Raw genomic sequence first — 17,667 nt, forward strand, 5'->3', positions numbered from 1 at the left:
TCTCTTGTAGTGAACAGCATTGTTCTGCCTATCCAGGTACTTATAGCCCTCACTACCAGAGGAGGAGTCCCTGCTGCTTAAAAGATTATGTATATGAGTATAGTACAGCTCTGTCACCCTCCCTCAGCCGCCTACACACAAATTTCACAGTGGAGATTTCACTGACTTGAAATAGCAGCTCACAAGTTGAGGGGCTGAGGCTTTTAATTCTGTTTCACGCTCAGCTATTGTGTCATAGGCATTTCTTGCTGCATTCGTTTTCCTGAAGAACAAGATTTGGTGTGTGTGCTACCAAAGTTTAAAAACAGTCCGAGGTCTTACATTCCATTTAGCTGAATGCGCTGATAGTGCTTTGACAATTGAATTACTCAGCTGGCTATACAGGAACAGGAACTTTAAACCACACTTTGGGTTGTGCAGTGAAACTGCTAATCGTGCTGTCAATGTTTTGAACTGTGTGGCAATAAGCAGCAGAGGCTTTCTTCTGCTGGTTGAATAGGTTGCAGCCAGCTTACCGCTACTGTAGTTATAATAGTGCTGACTAAAGTTCTGCTACAGTATTCAGCCAGCTCAGTGCTTGCACGACAAAGCCTCTTTTAATCCTGTGATTTTAGCCAACAGGTCAGAGATGTATTTTTAGGCCACAGCTGCTCTCAATGGTGGTAGTGAGGTACAGAGAAGTCAAATGGAACACGTGGAGTAGTATTTCTGTTGACCTTACTTCGTATATTTAGTCCTGATCCCAGAAGGATTGCTGCAAAGTTGTCTGAAGGTGAGGAAGCTGCTATAATTCAGTTTGAGGAAGGACACCTCCCCGCCCCTAATCCAGGAGCATTTTTAAATGGGACTGGCTCTCTGGGGAAGAACTCCATTAATGTATAACTGATCAGATCAGCTTCTCTGACTCGCGTTACTTCGAAGAAGCATTTTTGCTTTTTTCCCTCCTGTCTGCGGAACCGTCAGCCTCTTCTCAGTCCTAACGAAAGGATTCCTTTTTGTGTATTTCTAGCACTTCACTTGCCGTGGCTGCTAAGGAAAGGGACGTCACGGCTCTGCTCTAAACAGCTCCACCAGCTATGGGGGAGGAGGGAAGCTGCTTCCAGAGGGACAGGCAAGCTGCATGTTGAATGCCAAAGGACTTTAAACAGGGCTAGTATGCCTCTTTCTGCTTTGATGTAGCAGCCTGAACTCTTAACAAGCTCTTTCCTGAGAAATATCAGGTCAACTCTGGTTTTAGAGGTGAGTATGTACAGTGGCAGGGTGTCTAATTAACCCTTTGGAGAAAGGAAGAAAGTTGAATAGTCTGCCTCAATCCCCTCCCATTCATTCAGCTGCTGCTTGTAAATGTCATCTCATTAACGCTCTAGACTGCAGCAGACAGACAATAAAAGCAGCAAGCAGGGACCATGTTCAGGCTTTTCCTTATGCAGGTCATGTCTAAATAAAGCTGCTTGGACTGACTGCCCAGAAAGTGGCCATGTTGTTCCTCTGAATCCTTGAGTGGGGGGAATGGTAGAGACAGCTGCTTTTAGAAAGTGAGTTTTCAGCTGAGCCTACAGCTGACCAACATTTGCATACATAAGTTATGAGCTGGAGATAGTGAGACCATTCATGGGCATAATTTAAAACAGAGTTTAGGTAAAAAACAAAATAATCTCCTTTTTTATTAAAAGGCACACATCTGCCCAAAATAATTTGCATTAACTAGCAGCTGCATTAAGTTCCCTTGCTCACATTGTCCAAGAAGCAGCTGGGTTCTAGATGAAGGTTTTCTTTTCTGAGCACTTGCACAGAGCTCCCTCTTCAGGACAAAGGGCTGAGGCTTTAGTTTCGCTGCAGTTCGTTCTCTTTTGGGGGCAAGAGCCAGTGATGAAGAGTTGTAAGGGAACACTGACTAAATAACCCTAACCTGGCAGGGTAACTTAAAATATCAAATTCCAATCTCTGGAAAGCCAGGAGAATGGATTCACAACAGAGATGGTTCCCTGGACAGCATCGGCCCTAGCTGCTCTGTAAATCACAACAGGTGCTCAGGTGGTAGGTATAAAAGGTTTCCTCTAATTCAGTTAGTGCTGCTCTTTTGGGCCTTCCACTATTTCCCAGCCTGAAGGGCCCTGGGGAATGGAGGCTGGGGAGGGATTTTCAGATCTGGGGTTGGCAGCTCTGTGAAAGTCCACTCCCTGTTTCAGGAGGAGTACAGCCAACACACATCTCTATTTTTGTCCAAAGCGTCATAGGAGAAGGGACCCAGTCTTTCAGGTTTCTAAAGGCTCTTACTGGGTTTACAAAACATCCCACAGAATAATAAAAACAGGAGTGGCAGCAGTAGTAGAGCCTCCCGTATAAATTAGCCCAGGGTTTGAATAAATGAAACCTCCCCAGGGTTAGAATGCATAGTTGAGGGTGCTGCCCATCACCCAGAGCAGACCTGCTTTTGCCAGCATTGCCAGGAAGTAGTTTGAACACAGGCCCCAGGAACACCCTGCTTCAGACTGGCTTTTAAAATCCACTACATCTCTACAGACACTCCTGGAGCTGTTCAGGCTCTGGCTTTTTTCAGCATTTCCTAAAAGAGCATCCTGGCCTGTCTCAGCAGTTCTGAGGACATGTTTTCCTGGTGTGCCCAACCTGGTGGCAAATGCCACAGGTCCGTTGTCTCTTGGCAGTAGGTTCTTTCTCAGAAGAGAGATTACTTGGTCTTTTAGCTTTGCTGCCTGATCCTCTTGATTGCCCTTCACTCCTGAATTGGTTTGAGGAGAAGGCTCTGGCAGCCCCTGTAGAGAGACAGACAGTTTCTAACACCATATGAGGCACAGGGATGGGGGGAAAGTGAAGAGTACAGATGCAGGGGACATGGCCAGGGAGTTGGGGTCCATTTAAATGTTTTACTAATCCTGCTATTCAAAGTGTTCATGAAACTAAACATGCTTCTGTCTTGGTTGGATTTAAATGCTGCCGGGCAGCACCTTGCAGCATTGTGCTAGTGCATGAGATCAAAACGTGAAGCTGTTGTTAGTTTAAACTATACAAAGTCCAAACTGTAAACAGCAAAAATAGTAGAGAGCAGGCTTGATTTTTTTTTTAAAGTAAATTTCACTGTTCCCCCTAAATTTGCTTAAAAATAGCCTGATCATTTTCTTTTTTTGAAGTGACTCAAGTATTTAATGTGGCCTTAAAAAAAACTGGAACATTCTGTACCTACTGTAGCTGAAAGGAATTGTACAAACATCTTTTTTCAGCTCCTCGTACTTTATGATTTGACACTACTCCAGGAGTAGTCACTTTCTCCATTTCCCCCCGTATGGTCAGTTTCTCTGTTGCTGAAGAGATCATTAGAAATAAAAGGTAGCAGAATTTTTTTTTTTTTTTTAAAAAAAAAAGGGATAAGGATACCAGGTAGGATTTAAAGTCCATTTTTAAAAAATAGCCAGCTGTGTCCCTTTCTCAGATGATTCCATCAGTAGTCCCTCTGGGGACGGTTTGAAGGTACCCCACCTGGCGGTTTTAGCTGTTCCCATGAAGCAGAAATGCAAGAGGGAGAATGATCCATTTTGAATAGAGCTTAAACAGAGGTAGCAGCTCAGTGTTTCTTGGTTGGGGTGAAGTTCAGCTCCAGTGACAGCAGAGGGAGCATAAGCACGAAATTGGTGCCCACTCCCCTTTTCAATTTCTCACCCACTCAGAAACAGCTTTTCGAAAACAGGTATTTCGCATTGGGAAGACATTCCCCACCCGCTGAAATTTATTTTGGGAACAGGCTAGAGCTCTGTCCACTGAACTGGCCCTGTAAGTGAATTACCCACGCAGCTTACCACCCCCGTAGTGAGATGTTCTATGACCTGCTCAGAATGAACATGGATCAGGGCACCTGTGCTCAGTCCAAGGGACAGCAATCTGAGACAGACTTCTGAGTTTTCTTACTGTTACAAAGTACCATCTAAAAGTTTTAAAATAAACCTGACATTTCCTTAAAGGACACATCAGCTGCAAATTAATGCATTTCAAATGTGTTACCGTACATCAGCGAGAGTTCTTCTGCCGATTTCTGAAGCTTTACCATCCTTTTCCTATTTTTATCTGAAGTTTTTAAAGACTGTGCTTGAGGGGTGACCAATATCTCCATGCAGTTCAGCGTTAAACCACAGCTCCCCAGGCACCACCTCACCCCCAAAACCCCAACTCCAACCTCACCTGGGGCCACGTTTTCATCCACCCACTGGAAGAAGCCGCACTGCTGCTCTCTCGGCTTTGGGCAGGTGTGGAACTGACGCCCTTTATTGGGTCCATCCTTCTGGACCGTGCGTGTGATGGCTGGCTGATCGCACATACAAATCGTGCCACCCCCTCCTCTTGCATCGGAACCGTTGCTTCCATAGTGCCCCAGGCCTCTCCCTCCTCCAGGGTTCCTGAAACCCCCAGGAGGCCTTTCACCCAAGGAATCAGGGGGTGCAGCAAAGCTCCGGTGGGTTACGCTGTTTCCATCATCTGATTGTTGATCGGCCCAGAGGAAGAAGTTGCAGCTACCGGTGCTGCATTTATAGAACCGCCTCCCCTGGTTGGGGCCTTCTTTACGCACCGTGAGCAAAGCTGCCTCTGCCCCGCAGTTGCACACCACTGCATTGTTCTCAGCATCAGCTGGATGAGTAGCAGTTCTGGGTGCCCTTGCTGCACCAGGGTTTGTGGAAAGCCTCACGTGGCCATTCTCATTACTGGCCATGCGGTTAAGGGACTGGTTTACTTGTAAGTAGTTAGCTGGTGTGTTGACTGACTGTACTGGTCTGGACAGTCCTTGTAAATATTTCAGGTCCAAGATCTCTCTCAGCGTCTCATCACAGCCTCCAATACAGCCAACAAATTCCAGGGGCAGCAGCGGAGGGACACTTCCTCGCTTGAACTTAAATTTCAGCCTAAACAAAAAATTAAAATTAATCTCTCAGATCAGAGTTCTCCCCTTCTCGGGACCTCAGTGTCCTTGCTGGAACCTTGAAGATCACCGTGTTTATTCTATTCTACCTGACCTCGAGCTGTACCCATCATTCTTCTAATCTAGGAGGAATAGACTGGACTTATTTGGATGCCAGTCAACGTTGCTTTTTAAATTGGCCATAGCCAGATGAAGCATCCGCCTCAGGACTGGATGTGTTCTCTCTGTAGCAATCCAAGCCCAGCTCAAAAACCAGACCCAAGGTGTATGTTTTACAGGGCAGTTGTGTGTGTTTGTATGTAACTAATACTACTCACCTATGAACCGGATGGGGTTTACACACAGCACAGACACTGTCATCCTTGCTGACTTCCAGCACAGAGTCAGGAAACCATACAGCAGCTTTACAGCTAGGATAGTTCATACAGCCAAGATAAAACCTGTGGAGGAGTAAAGGGTTAGTATGAGGAAGAGGCGGAATCATCAGCCATTCCCCCTGCAGCTACAAACCTTATGGAACAGGACTCAGCAGCATACAGAAAAGCATGATGATGTTTTATAAAAGCTATTGTGCTTCCAGAAGTGCTGTTCAGCTGGGTACGCACAGCTCTTGCAAATGGTGGCATCTGAACTTTGGCCTTATGGCCAATGACCTGGAGGAGGCACGGGGCAGCTGGCATAACCACACACCTTGTCGTTGTGGCTTAGACACACTGTGAGAAGGGAAGGGGAGGAGTGCTCTACCCCCCACTGAGCTGCAAGGGAGCCACACAACATCAACACCTTGAACAGGCGTCTGCTTAACAGAGATCACTGACCCGCCATTCTTCCTGCTCTTCAGGACCATGTCACTGTTGCACTGTGGACATTTCCGAATGGAAACAGGCGTTGCTGGGTAGATCTCCTCTTGCTGCACAAGTTCTGTTACTTCTCCAAAATACTGAGACAAAGCCTGATCCAGTCTGGAAAGAAACACACACACAGTCCCATTGGTTTCCTCTGCAATGAGCAATTACACCTGCTCGCATTTTCCATACGAAGGAAGTGGTGGCGGGTGAGCGGCTGCTCCCACATTTGGGCTCCACTGAACTTCACAATAAGTCCGTTTAGGAATAGGAGGGAAAAAAATACATCCACTTCAGTGGTGGTGTGGACGCAACTCCACTGAGATCAGTGCAGACTGGCATCTTCTGACACCAGCTCTGAAGCTGCCCCAACATATTTAAGCAAAGTGTTGTTACACAGCATCAGCTCATGCAAACTCCGCACTTAGCCTCCATCCTCCTCTTGCAAATGCCTATGCACGTTTCCTGGAAATAATCTCTGACACGATTAGAGCCCAGGCTAAGCCCCAGACATGAAGCTAAATTCTGCACTTTCTTTGCCGCTGTTCTGGGAGAGTGCAGAGGTGAAGCGTGGTTTACTGATACTCACTTGTTGGCTTTGGCCATGGCTTCAATGAAGACTTCCTTGTACTTCTCGATCTGCTGCCTCAGCACCAAAAATTTGTCCTTCTTCCCCTCACAAATCAGCTTCAGATCAGCCTCCAGCTCAGCACGAAGGTCAGGCTTTGACATCTCGTAACCCATGGAATCATAGCCTGAGGAACAATACCTGGCTTTCAGTGAAAGGAAGGGATAGCGAAGGCATCTGCACTCCTAACTACAGTCATCGTTCTTACCTTCTACCAGCCCCATGCCCAGATGCCCTGGAAGGAACCTCTGATCCGGAGTAAGCCCCACATACATCCGTGACTTGATGGTCTCAATGTGCTCAGCATGAGTGGCGTCAGTCCCTGAAAGCGATCATGCAGTCATTTATTAGCTAGCATGAAGAAACCAGCCAGACAGGGCTCTGCAAGCAAATATCTCCTTTTACCCACGGCAGAGATGTGGGACGCTAAATACAGCATGCAACAATTTATCACAAGGGGCAAGTGCAGGCCCATGCTGCCCTCATTCCCCCACTGACTCCACTGCCAATTGGAAGGGAGCATCGAAGGGCATAATGGGGCCCTAAGCAGACTAAGATGGGAAGTAAAGCTGTGCAGTTTAGCTCGCTGGAGATCATCTGTAGAGTCCTATACAGACTCCAGACTCCTCCCCCTTCAGTTACTCCATAAGTTACTTTGGAAATGCAAGTGTCCACACAACTTCTTTTATCACATACCAGCTGTACTTAAAGAATTCCCCACCCTGTGGAAGAGAGAGACCATTACAGCTACAGATTTAACAGACAGCCAAGAAAGGAGAGGTGTACAATCTCCACTCTGCTAAAGACAGCAAGAGTCACTGCGGATACTGACCGATGCCATGTTTCTCCATGAGTGAAATGAGATCGGCTTCCGTGAGGAGCTGGGGTGGGCTGGTCTCCCCCTCCACCATCTCCACTGTGGTGGGCTGAAAGCGAGACCCTTTCTCATACACTGGGATAACCTGGAGGAGGAGGGAGAAGTACAAACCCGAATGAAACCACCTTCTGCAACGTTTGTTTAAGATAGAATTAGACAGCCCAAAGAAGGCCTGGGTCCAGGAGTACTGCATTGTACTGTTCTGCAGGAGACTCGTGTATCACTCCTTGGGGATTAACAGGTTCTTAACGTAGGGTGCTCAATGGGAAGAAAAAGTGGGCCCAGCATCATTCAACAGTGACCCCTTCTGCCAAGTTAAGGGACAGCACCAAGATGTTTTAAAAAAACAGGCAGGTCCTGGAGGTGACCAGAGACGCAGTGCCTTCCTGAGGAGGTAAAATGAGGGGGAGGGGGACGACTGATCCATCGAAACTGCCAAAATTAGCTGCAGAGGACTTCAAGTGAGATGTGACTCTCCGAGTAGAACAACAATTGAAACAAGCGAATTCTCAATGGAAGCCCTGCGGGTAAATCTGTCAGCAGAATTTGGCCTGTAAGTGTTTACACACCAGCAGAGCGCCAAAGCAAGCTTAAATACTGAGTAACATTAAACCCAGGTGCATTTTGTAAAGATCCGTCCCCAATTTTACATCTCTCATACACTTGAATTGAGAATGTTACCTTGTCACTCCACTTCTCATAGGGATAGACATCCAGATAGTTTCTGGCCAGGATCATTAGCCCATGAGCAACGAATCGCTCATTAGCAATGTCAATCTCCACTGTTGTCTCTTGTCCCTTGGCATCCTCGGAGCAGCAAGCCAAAAAGTGGCGTACGATGAATTCATATAGTCGCTGTTCAGTCCCCTAAGACCACATGGGAAGAGAAGAGGGTCAGGAGCCTTCTCCAAATAAAGGACACCACACTCATAAAAATGTAAGCTTAAGAGTCCTCTTTCAGAATGCAAGTCCCTTGGGACCAGAAGAGAAGACATCCAAAGGAATCTGGCAGACGTGCATGTCAGAGCAAGAGATGGAGGATCTACTCCTAGCTCTGCCACTGACCTTGCTGATCAAGTCATTTAGCCGCTGTGCTTTAGTTTTCCCAGCTGTAAAATTCATCATCTAAAGTGCACATTCACCTCTGGTAAGCACCGAGATCTTTGCATGAAAGGCACTTAGTATTATAATAGTTACTCCCCCGTCAGACATGAAGCATGTCTTTAAAACATCACTTGCTTCAGGTTGTCAAGCAGTTTAGGTCCCTATGCCTTTAAAAAGTGTCAGTAAGGAAAATGTCGGTGTGCAATGAAAGCAGTATCTCCTCTGCATTGGGACTCGTGAGGAAATGTAACTATACTGGCAGTGAACAGTTTTAGAATAAGCAAAGTGAACTGCCACTGAAAATCGGATGTGGATCAGAGGTGCATGTTTCTAGCTTAAATTTTTTATAGCAGCTATCGCTGTATTTTTCAGCCACTTTTGGTTGGAGAAACGTTTATCGTCAGGGTAGGATAGCATATTTTAGAAAGGATCTTTCAGGAGAGAAACCCACTTTTGAATATATGGATAGTTTAATTCCATTTGCTAATGAATGCACAGCAAGCCCGTCTGGTATAATCACTGTGTTACCCAGTCATTTAGAAGGTGCATTGTCAATAGGAGAAACCATGCTAGTGACTTAACTCTGCTCTGCATTAGACTCACCTGCAGGTTACATGTATATTTAGTGGGGTGAATGGGAGGGTGAGCCTGATCGGATTTGGTCCCATTCCGAGGGGTTGGCCCACCCCGGTCTAGAATCCCCTGCGCAAAGGCTCCCCAGTTGGGATCTTCAGTCTGTTGTTGTACCAAGGAGGAGAGATTTAGGTCTTTGGGGAAAATGTTGGTCTCAGTTCGGGGATAGCTTATGTACCTTAGTGACAAAGAGAAAAACAAATAACCACATAACTGGAAGCTAATCAGTCACTGTTCCTCTCATGGGCTCTTCCCATTTTTGATTAAAGGTCTCCTGTTTTGTAAAAGATATTTAATTCCAGCACATGCAGGTCTGGAATTCTTACCCTTGAGTATAGAGCTTTTCTGCTATTCTCATGGTTTCTTTGGCATTTATTTTCAGCTTGCGGGAAGCCAGCTTCTCGAGTTCCTGTGTCATAAAGAGACGGAGAAGAATGGGAGTATTCTCTGCTCAAATCTGAACGGTCACTAAAACTCACATTCAATGCTCCTTTTAAAAAACAAACAAACATGTTTTTAGCATCATCACATCAAACATACCACAGTGTCCAGCGCCAGGGGCCTCCATTTGCTCTTCGGTTTGCTCCCAATCTTGACAACAGTGGCTATCGGATCCTAAGCACAAAGCAAGCAGAAAGGAAAACCACAAAGAGGTGTCTAAATGGAGTGCTGTTTAAAGGTTCACGTGAGGCATCGGCTGCTGTTTAATGCTTTTGCCAACCAGAAGGAAAGGAAGCTAGAAATGCTTGGCTGACACTAGACCGTATGTTCTTAACAAGGTTTCCTACCTCCATACACATCTGATAGAGGACAAGGCATGCTGTGTGGTTAAAGAGTCGGTTCCTCTTCCAGTTGAAGTCTACAATGCCGTCCTCATGGTCATGGGTCACTACATTGAAAAGGAGATCACTACGTCAGAGAGACCGGACAAAGCAGGATTGCACTAACTAGACGGGGAAAAATGGGGCAATAGAAAGTTCGCATACTTTTGGGAAACCTTCCCAATTGTGCTGAATGACTATGGCAAAGGAAGGGGGTGAAAAATCACACATCTGTAGCAATGTTTGTGTATTACACAGAAGGATCTCCCTCATTCATATTTTTCAGCAAAGTCCGTATTTCATTTCCTTTTCAAAAGTGTTGAGCCTGGTCAGACACTGAAAGCACTACAAGAATGTTCCAGAACATACCTTTAATTTTATAGAAGGCCTCAGGAACAAAGGCCTGGATGGCTTTAAATCTTTCTACCACAAACCCCAGAGTTGGGAACTGACAGCTACCATAGCTGATCAATTGCGCTGCTAGAACGTCGGGGAACAGCTTCTGGAGCCTCAGGGTCTGGAATCTGGTGAAGGCAGCACCTGGAAGAAAACAAAAAAGGATATTAAAGTTGGGATAATAATTTTAAAAAGTAATCACACTACCTGCGAGCTTGTTTTCTGTTACTCAGCCAACATGAAAGCTGCAGAGGCCCAGCAAGTGTCACAGGAATAGTTAAGTTCCTTCAAACAGTTCCTTCAAAGAGCAACTATTTTATTGGAAACACGTGAGTGAAGCCATGATCCATTTGTCTCAGAACTAAATCTCCTGCCCCAGAAATCAATTTTTGCATTTCTGTCGTGTCAGAGAGATGTGCAATCGTATGATTTTGAACTGCCATCACCTGCTGTACTTTGGACGAATAGACAATGAGAGGTTGATGCCAGCTCTTTATCCTGGAACTTATTCTATAGTCTAAAGAAGTGTAGATATTTTAACCCCTCCAGTTTGTTGAGCTATATATTGATAGCAAAGCAATGAACGCTCCCAAACTTCAACTACTTGCCAGTGCAATTTGTCAGAATCCCTTTAAGGAGATTTACAGAGCAGCAAAAGTTTAGAGCGCTACTGCCCACCCTAGCGCCGTACCTATCCTAAGGTCCAGCTCCTGTCTCACATCCACAGCGTCGCTAACGTTCTGATCAGGTTGGACGAGGTTCTCGCAGGCTGCTCTTACAGCACGAGGCGTGATCTCAGAAAAGCGGGCTCGGAACACCTGAAGGCCTGGTTTCACTGTCAGTCGGAAAGAGGGATCAAACATGATTTACAACTCAGTGGCAGAGACTGAATACTTGGTCATTTCCTCTAAAACAGTCAGTAGTAGATTGTAAAACTGGCCCTCACTAGAGGCCTAAAGTTACTGTAACATAAATGGAAAAGTGCTGACAAGGTCTCTAGCGGGGAGAGAGGGATAGAGGAAGAAGCTCAGATACTTGTTTGGAGAGGGTAGAAACCAAGTTACTCCTGATGGGTCATCTTATTGTGACTACATTCACACTCCCCATCTCATCCATTTACATTATTTTGGAAGTGAACTGGCTCAGTGACAATTAAGCAAGTCTAGATGGAATTTAACTGCATGGGTAGAAAGAAATGTTTACAATACAGCTGAGAAAATTCTATGTTCACTTCTGATACCCACCAGGATTCCAGGGAGACAAGAAGAGCTTTTACATCTTGAATGCGAGTTCTGTTCAACTTAAACTGTATATTTTGGCTATGATAGCAATAAATGTGTTGGACAAAACCCCCCACTAATGTTAATGCTGTGCTGCTTCCACCCACGACTCCATTGAAATTAATGGACTATGTAGCCCAGGCTTCTTGTGTGGTTCCTGTCTATTGCCTGGGCCACGTAGGGGTTTAAAAGTCAACTACAGCCTTTCAACTAACAGAACTAAGTCTTTCAGCTCAGGCAGTAGAGGAAGATCCAAACACTGCAGGTTCAATCCCCGCTGCTGACAACTCACCCAGTGGTATAGAACTTCCCCAGCCAAAGGGAGTGCATCACCCACACTAACATAGTGTGGTTCTGTCCCTCTGATGAGTGGGCCACACAAAGGTTTATGAGTCTGTTACAGCCTTTGAATAAACAGACTTGGGTACTTTAGCTCAGACAATAGTGGCTCATGCTTTTAGACCCGGCTATCACAAGTTCAATCTCTACTGCTGGTGACATGTTACATTAACACATCTCTGGTGCATTCAGCAGCACCTCAGTGTGTTCTACTTGGATGTACTGCAAACATTCAGCAGCAGCCTTGGGGGTTACATTGCTAAACAAGGTATCTCTTTAGTCAGCATTTCAAAGAAATTCAATTTCACAGTAAGACCTCCACCCACCAGCTTTGCAAACATGGATTATCTCAAAACCAATGTTCTCTCCTTCTCTGTCACAGTCGGTCCAGATCACCAGAGCCTGGCATTGACGGACTTCTCGTTCTAGAGTTTTCTGAGATGAGAGAATGGCACAGCATGAGACACATCAAGTCACTTATAACGCCATCTAATTTAACAGAAATGTCATCCCAGCAATGTCAACAGTCTAACTAGATCTTGAAATGGAACTCATATCCATAGCGACAAATGTATTATAGTCAATTGTTCTGATTTTCCATTCTATTGCACGCAACATATCCCATTTCTCCAAGTATATCATGAAGTAACGCTGCTGTATGTTTCTTATTTAGCCCTACTGACTAGAGATGTACATGCACATTAGACCACCATTTGCATGGTTTCTGTACTTTTTCCTCTGTCGTGCATACATCTGACATTAAGTGCCTTGGTTGCTAGCAGATTTTCAACTAAAATATTATTTTATGCATACAGCATAGACCACGGAGAGAATACGACCGCATTAATTTTCACTAAGCTAATTAGGTGAGTGTTCAGGTATTATACTGATTTCATGTTTGTAAAGGGATGCTGGAGGAACATTGTATGTGAGCAGCTCTCCACGGGCCTTTATGAGAGCAAGATTGGTATCTCATGAGGCTAATCAGTGAGCAAACAGGTTTTGATGACTACAGTAAATACAGTAAAAAAAGTCTATCTATATTTGGATTGTGTCCCTTATGTTTTATTAAACACAAGTCTTTCCAATGTAATCTAGATGGAACTGGAGCCATTAATACATTAATTCCAACTGAGGGGATTCTACTTTAAATAAATCAGTCCTTTGATCTGGCTGCCTAATTGTGCATAGGGTAGGAAACTAAGTTCAAAGCCAAACAGCATGTATAGACTGAAGAATGTGAGTGAAAATATTTACTTGGCTACAGTCCCAGAGAGCTAAAGGTTATGGACAAAGGTCCAGCCCTCTTTGTTTGCACCAATATTTGTGGAACCTGTCACTAATATTTGAGTATCAAGTAGCCTTTTAAAAGCACATACCTTAATATTCACATAGTTTTCTGGGCAATATTTCTCAATTTCAGCATCAAAGAGTACTACTGGGTTGCAGCTGTTCCTGATGAAGAGATGATAAACAGCAGGACTTAATGTACAAAGAAACCAAGACATGCACAATAAGGGATTACCTGGTGCTCCCTATCTCTAGTTGGTGTTCTGCTGAAGTGTCAGAATGGTGGTTATAGCTGAAGTATTACTGTCCTTGTCTTAGATGATTTGGAGTTTGCGTGTAATAGCCCTAATTTCACCTGAGTTGGATTTATTCTGGTAAAACTTTGTTCCTCTTGGTATTGGATAAATCTATCACCCTGCCTCTCTGGTAAGACATGTTTTCAAGAAAGGAGGGTTTGATATTTGGTCCCAATTACTCCCTCCTTGAGCTGATACGATAGAAATAGATTGCTCAGGCTCTGGGAGAGAAGGAGTAAACCTGGCTTATATAACCTCAGTGGTTCAGGCCTTCAAAAGAAGGGATTCTGGTTTTTTCCTTGTCACAGCATTAACAGGAAATTCACTCCTGTAAAACCAGTCGATAATTTTCTGAGATACTGTAGAGATGCTGCTGCAGGGATTAAATAATTTGAGTCCTTCCATGCTCATGAATGCATATGGTAGCAAAGAATTTGGGAGTTGTACTTAAAGAAAAGGTCCGTCTGTTTTCAGATGTACAGAACAGAGTTGCAGGATGCCAATGAGAGTGCCACCTCACAGGAAAATATTTGACTAAGTGAAGAGTACACTAATGGCAATCAACTTTTTAAATGTGATTTTTTTTCTTGGGTCTATCTATATCTTAGCGTATATTTTAAACTGTTTTACAGGACCTTGAGCTCTTTGGAGGATGGAGCGCTTAAATACTGTAATAAGTGGCCACCTATAACTTAGCTATCACGATGTCACTCACCTTGGCTACTTGAAATTTATACTGACAGCATGGATAGAACTCAGATCCTCCTGCTCCAAAAAGAACTAATTGAGCTAAGGAACCATCTTCTTTAGCTGTCAAGAGTACATGGCCTCTGACACACAGCTCTGATTCCATCCAACTGAGGACACTGGTATATGCACATAAGAATGGCCATACTGAGTCAGACCAATGGTCCATCTAGCCCAGTATCCTGTCTTCCGACAGTGGCCAATGCCAGGTGCTTCAGACGGAATGAATAGAACAAGTAATCGTCAAGTGATTACACATTATACACATCCTATGCATTAGCCAGTTCATTAATTGTCTTAAGTTACGTTTCACAGACAGATCTTGAAAGGCTCATTGCCCTGCACATCTCAGCATGAAAAGAAAAATGACACGCAGCATGTCATCAGCTCTCGCAGATCCGTGGTACTAACCATTTGCGAAATGGCATCTTAAATTCAAGAGCCAGCAAATGTCCTGAAACAGATGTCATCGCCATAGTAACATTCTGCAAAAAATGGATTAAGACAATTAGTTTCTAACAGTTGCTTCTGTTTTGCTAAAGCCTGCTTACGTTGGTGTCCATGACCCCCAGCCATATGGCTCTCATTTGATGGATCAGATATCAGTTTCTAGTCAATGATATCTGCCCTGCTGCTACTGACTTATATTTCCGCCTGCCAGCCATAGCTAAGCATTGTACACATGCTATCCTATAAAATCTGGGAATTCTGAATATATGAGTGATCAGATGAAAAACGCCTCCTTGACGTAATAATATATGTAGAGCTTTTCATCTGTGGATCTCACAAGGCTATTTTATAGATGGGAAAACCAAGGCAAAGATGTAAAATGACTTCAGCACACTGGAGGTCAGTGGCAGAGTCAGACATAGAAGTCTGATCTCCTGACTCCTAGTCCAGTGCCTTACCCACTGAACCATACTGTCTCCATAGGAGATAAAGGCAGCACAACACTGATAGTGGAAAAGTCATTTATTTCCCCCACGTGTTCCAAATGAAAATGTGAGATCTCAATTTCACAATGATTTGATCATTCTTCATACGTGCATTCCTTGCACAGACATCTCCATTACTGAATACATAATTCTGTATCATTTTGGTTGATGTTCTCGTTAGATAATCAGTCAGCATTCTGTGTGTTCCCTGAACCAGAAGGTTATACAGTGTTATGAAAAAAGAAGGAACCCTACCTGGCCAAACACATGACAGTCATATTCATAGATCTTGTTGAACTTGGAAAACCCTTCTCTCTAGACAAAAAAAGGAAAAGATGTTTAAAAAAATTGTTGCTCCTCCTCTTCCCCAGATCAATGCACACAAACAACAGCTATAGCAGAAACCATGGAAATACATGGAAAATGAAAAACAGGATGCTGTTGTTGAAGTGTCCAATCATTTTTCAGTGAATCAAAAAAGCTATGGAGGAAAGGCAGGCTGAATGGAAATGGTACTGGCCATTTAAAGAAACACTTAAATGGTGCTTTACAGTATCAGAGCACTGTGCAGCACCCTTGAGAGACAGGTAAGAGTTATCCTCCCTCTTACAGCTGGGAAAACAGATGCAAGGACATTGCATTGAATAAATCACTCAGTTAGCCAGTGCCACAGTTGAGATTTAACTCTTTGGATGAAGACTGAAAAATACTCAGAGTTCCCAATGAACAATTTTCAGTCTACAAAAACAACAATTCAGCACACACTGTTCAGAGAGTACCCTCCATTTATCAAGGTTTGTAGAAGTTTCTAGATTGGGCGTAAACAATTCACATTATCTTCTTTGTAAGCATGTAGTGATCAGACTGATTCAGACCATCAATTCTCAAGTAATCGATAATTTTTTTACTTCTGTCACATCTTTCATCCTAGGCTCTAACAGCACTTTTATAAATATTAAGCCTCCCAGCACCCTGCCATAAGGTACTAGACCTATTTTACATAAGGGTAGATTGAGGTACTGAGAGGTACATGAATTGACCAGGGTCTCACAACAAATCAATGGCAGAGCAGGAACAGGACATGGAGTTCTCTGCTCTAACCATTAAATCATATTCACTGTGTTAAAAACTTAAACCAGTGGAATTTGATGAGAAATAACAACACTGCAAGCAGCAGTTTTTGATCTGATAAACAAATTGCATTACATGGGATGAAATGTCAATGGCTGTTTCAGGTTCTAACATTTCTCACATGTTCAACGGATTGCAAGTTAGGAATGACAGCAGGAAATTCACCAAGGCAATACTCAGCACCTCACTGCAGACAGACAAGACACAGTCCATATTTCTGTGTATGTGGAAACAAAGGACAGAATTCCAACATTGCTTCAGTCAAAAGGGGAAACGTGTCTGGTGCTGTCAGCCACATCTTGTCCAATACCCATTTGTTCACCTCACAAAACAAGACACCTCACCTAACCTGGCACAGTTCATCTTCAGTAAGAATCTGTTTGGGAAAGGCCAGAGACTGGAATAGTAGAAGCTGTTGCATGTAAGGATTGAAATGCACTGGTAGAGCTCTACAGAGTAGCCCAGAGTTTTAACAAAACGGGGTGCTGCAGGTCGGGACTGATTTGCATTGGCACTGAAATGAGGATGTTATGTTTGCAACTTACACATTTCCCGCTCTAATGGGAGCTCAAGCAGACAGTCCAAGCCTTGCATTTTAGTGTGATCACGTAAATATAACATCAGCTTTAAATGGTCTCAGGAGTCTTATTTGGTCTCTAGTGGGTAGCCCCACTATATTATACCTATTTTAAGACAAAATGAATTAACCCAGAAACAACTAATGATTAGCAAATACCCTAAAGTTGTTTATGTAGCTGGAGAAACAAAACCTATAGGCAACTTAGAAAGTGACCAAAAAGAAACGGTTGCTGTTACTCTCTTACCCGCCTCATTCTGCTGTTGGAGAGAATATCTGCAATTCCTCTGGCAGCATCATTTTTCTCTGCCACACAGAGGACCTTCTGAATCTTTCTGAATGTCATATTCTCTGCAGCCTTGGAGAAGAGACTCCAGGATTGAGACAACAACCTGACCCCACAGCGGGCAAAGAGCCTGGCCTGAAAGTTCATTCTGAGAGCTGATGGCAGCTCCCAACTTGCCAAGACATGGTGTCGTTTCCTCGCCCTGCGGCCACTTTCCCACACTCAGATGCCCAACGGATACTGATAAAAGTCTGGGCTAAGGATTCTACCGCCGGGCTGCGATCTCCTACAGCAAGCAGCTGCTCTGGAGCAGCCCTGGCCTGGTTTTGATGTGTCAGTAGTTACAGACCCTCAGGCTTCCCCACTGATGCCTGCTGGCAGCTCCCTGGGGAATGCCACCACACCTGTTTTTAAACCTCAAAGCAGAGGCTAACTCCGGATTTACAGCTGAGCTATTAGAGCTTTCTTGTCCCCTCCCCAGTAGCAATGCCGCATTTACCCCATCACCCCTGTCCTTCCCCACTGGACTCAACCTGCTGAACCCTCCCCTGCTCAGCC

General features: G+C 44.4%; 1 protein-coding gene across 1 annotated transcript; it reads right to left on the reverse strand.

The window, feature by feature from the left end:
- Positions 1-1,137: 1,137 nt before the first annotated feature.
- Positions 1,138-17,595, reverse strand: TOP3A (DNA topoisomerase III alpha). Its single transcript, XM_067534267.1, has 19 exons — positions 17,071-17,595; positions 15,371-15,430; positions 14,592-14,665; positions 13,227-13,302; positions 12,174-12,282; positions 10,920-11,063; positions 10,202-10,372; positions 9,800-9,900; positions 9,552-9,626; positions 9,338-9,420; positions 8,982-9,189; positions 7,956-8,141; positions 7,230-7,359; positions 6,606-6,719; positions 6,359-6,524; positions 5,743-5,886; positions 5,242-5,364; positions 4,192-4,907; positions 1,138-2,774 (listed from the first exon to the last, which is right to left on the reverse strand). The coding sequence occupies exons 1-19, from the start codon at positions 17,254-17,256 to the stop codon at positions 2,590-2,592; spliced, it is 3,051 nt and encodes a 1,016-aa protein (XP_067390368.1). The 5' UTR covers positions 17,257-17,595; the 3' UTR covers positions 1,138-2,589.
- Between the last annotated feature and the right edge of the window lie 72 nt (positions 17,596-17,667).

The sequence above is a fragment of the Emydura macquarii genome, unplaced genomic scaffold (genome assembly GCF_026122565.2).
Source record: "Emydura macquarii macquarii isolate MOO-44397 ecotype Brisbane River unplaced genomic scaffold, CSIRO-AGI_Emac_v2 contig_3390, whole genome shotgun sequence".
Classification (NCBI taxonomy): domain Eukaryota; kingdom Metazoa; phylum Chordata; order Testudines; family Chelidae; genus Emydura; species Emydura macquarii.

Coding starts and splice junctions, on each gene's coding strand:
- TOP3A (XM_067534267.1), bottom strand. CDS start 17,256: ATGAACTTTCAGGCCAGGCTCTTTGCCCGCTGTGGGGTCAGGTTGTTG. Junction 11,064..12,173: donor AATCCATGTTTGCAAAGCTG/GTGGGTGGAGGT, acceptor TCCGACTGACAG/TGAAACCAGGCCTTCAGGTG. Junction 9,901..10,201: donor GGCCTTCTATAAAATTAAAG/GTATGTTCTGGA, acceptor TTTTCAATGTAG/TGACCCATGACCATGAGGAC.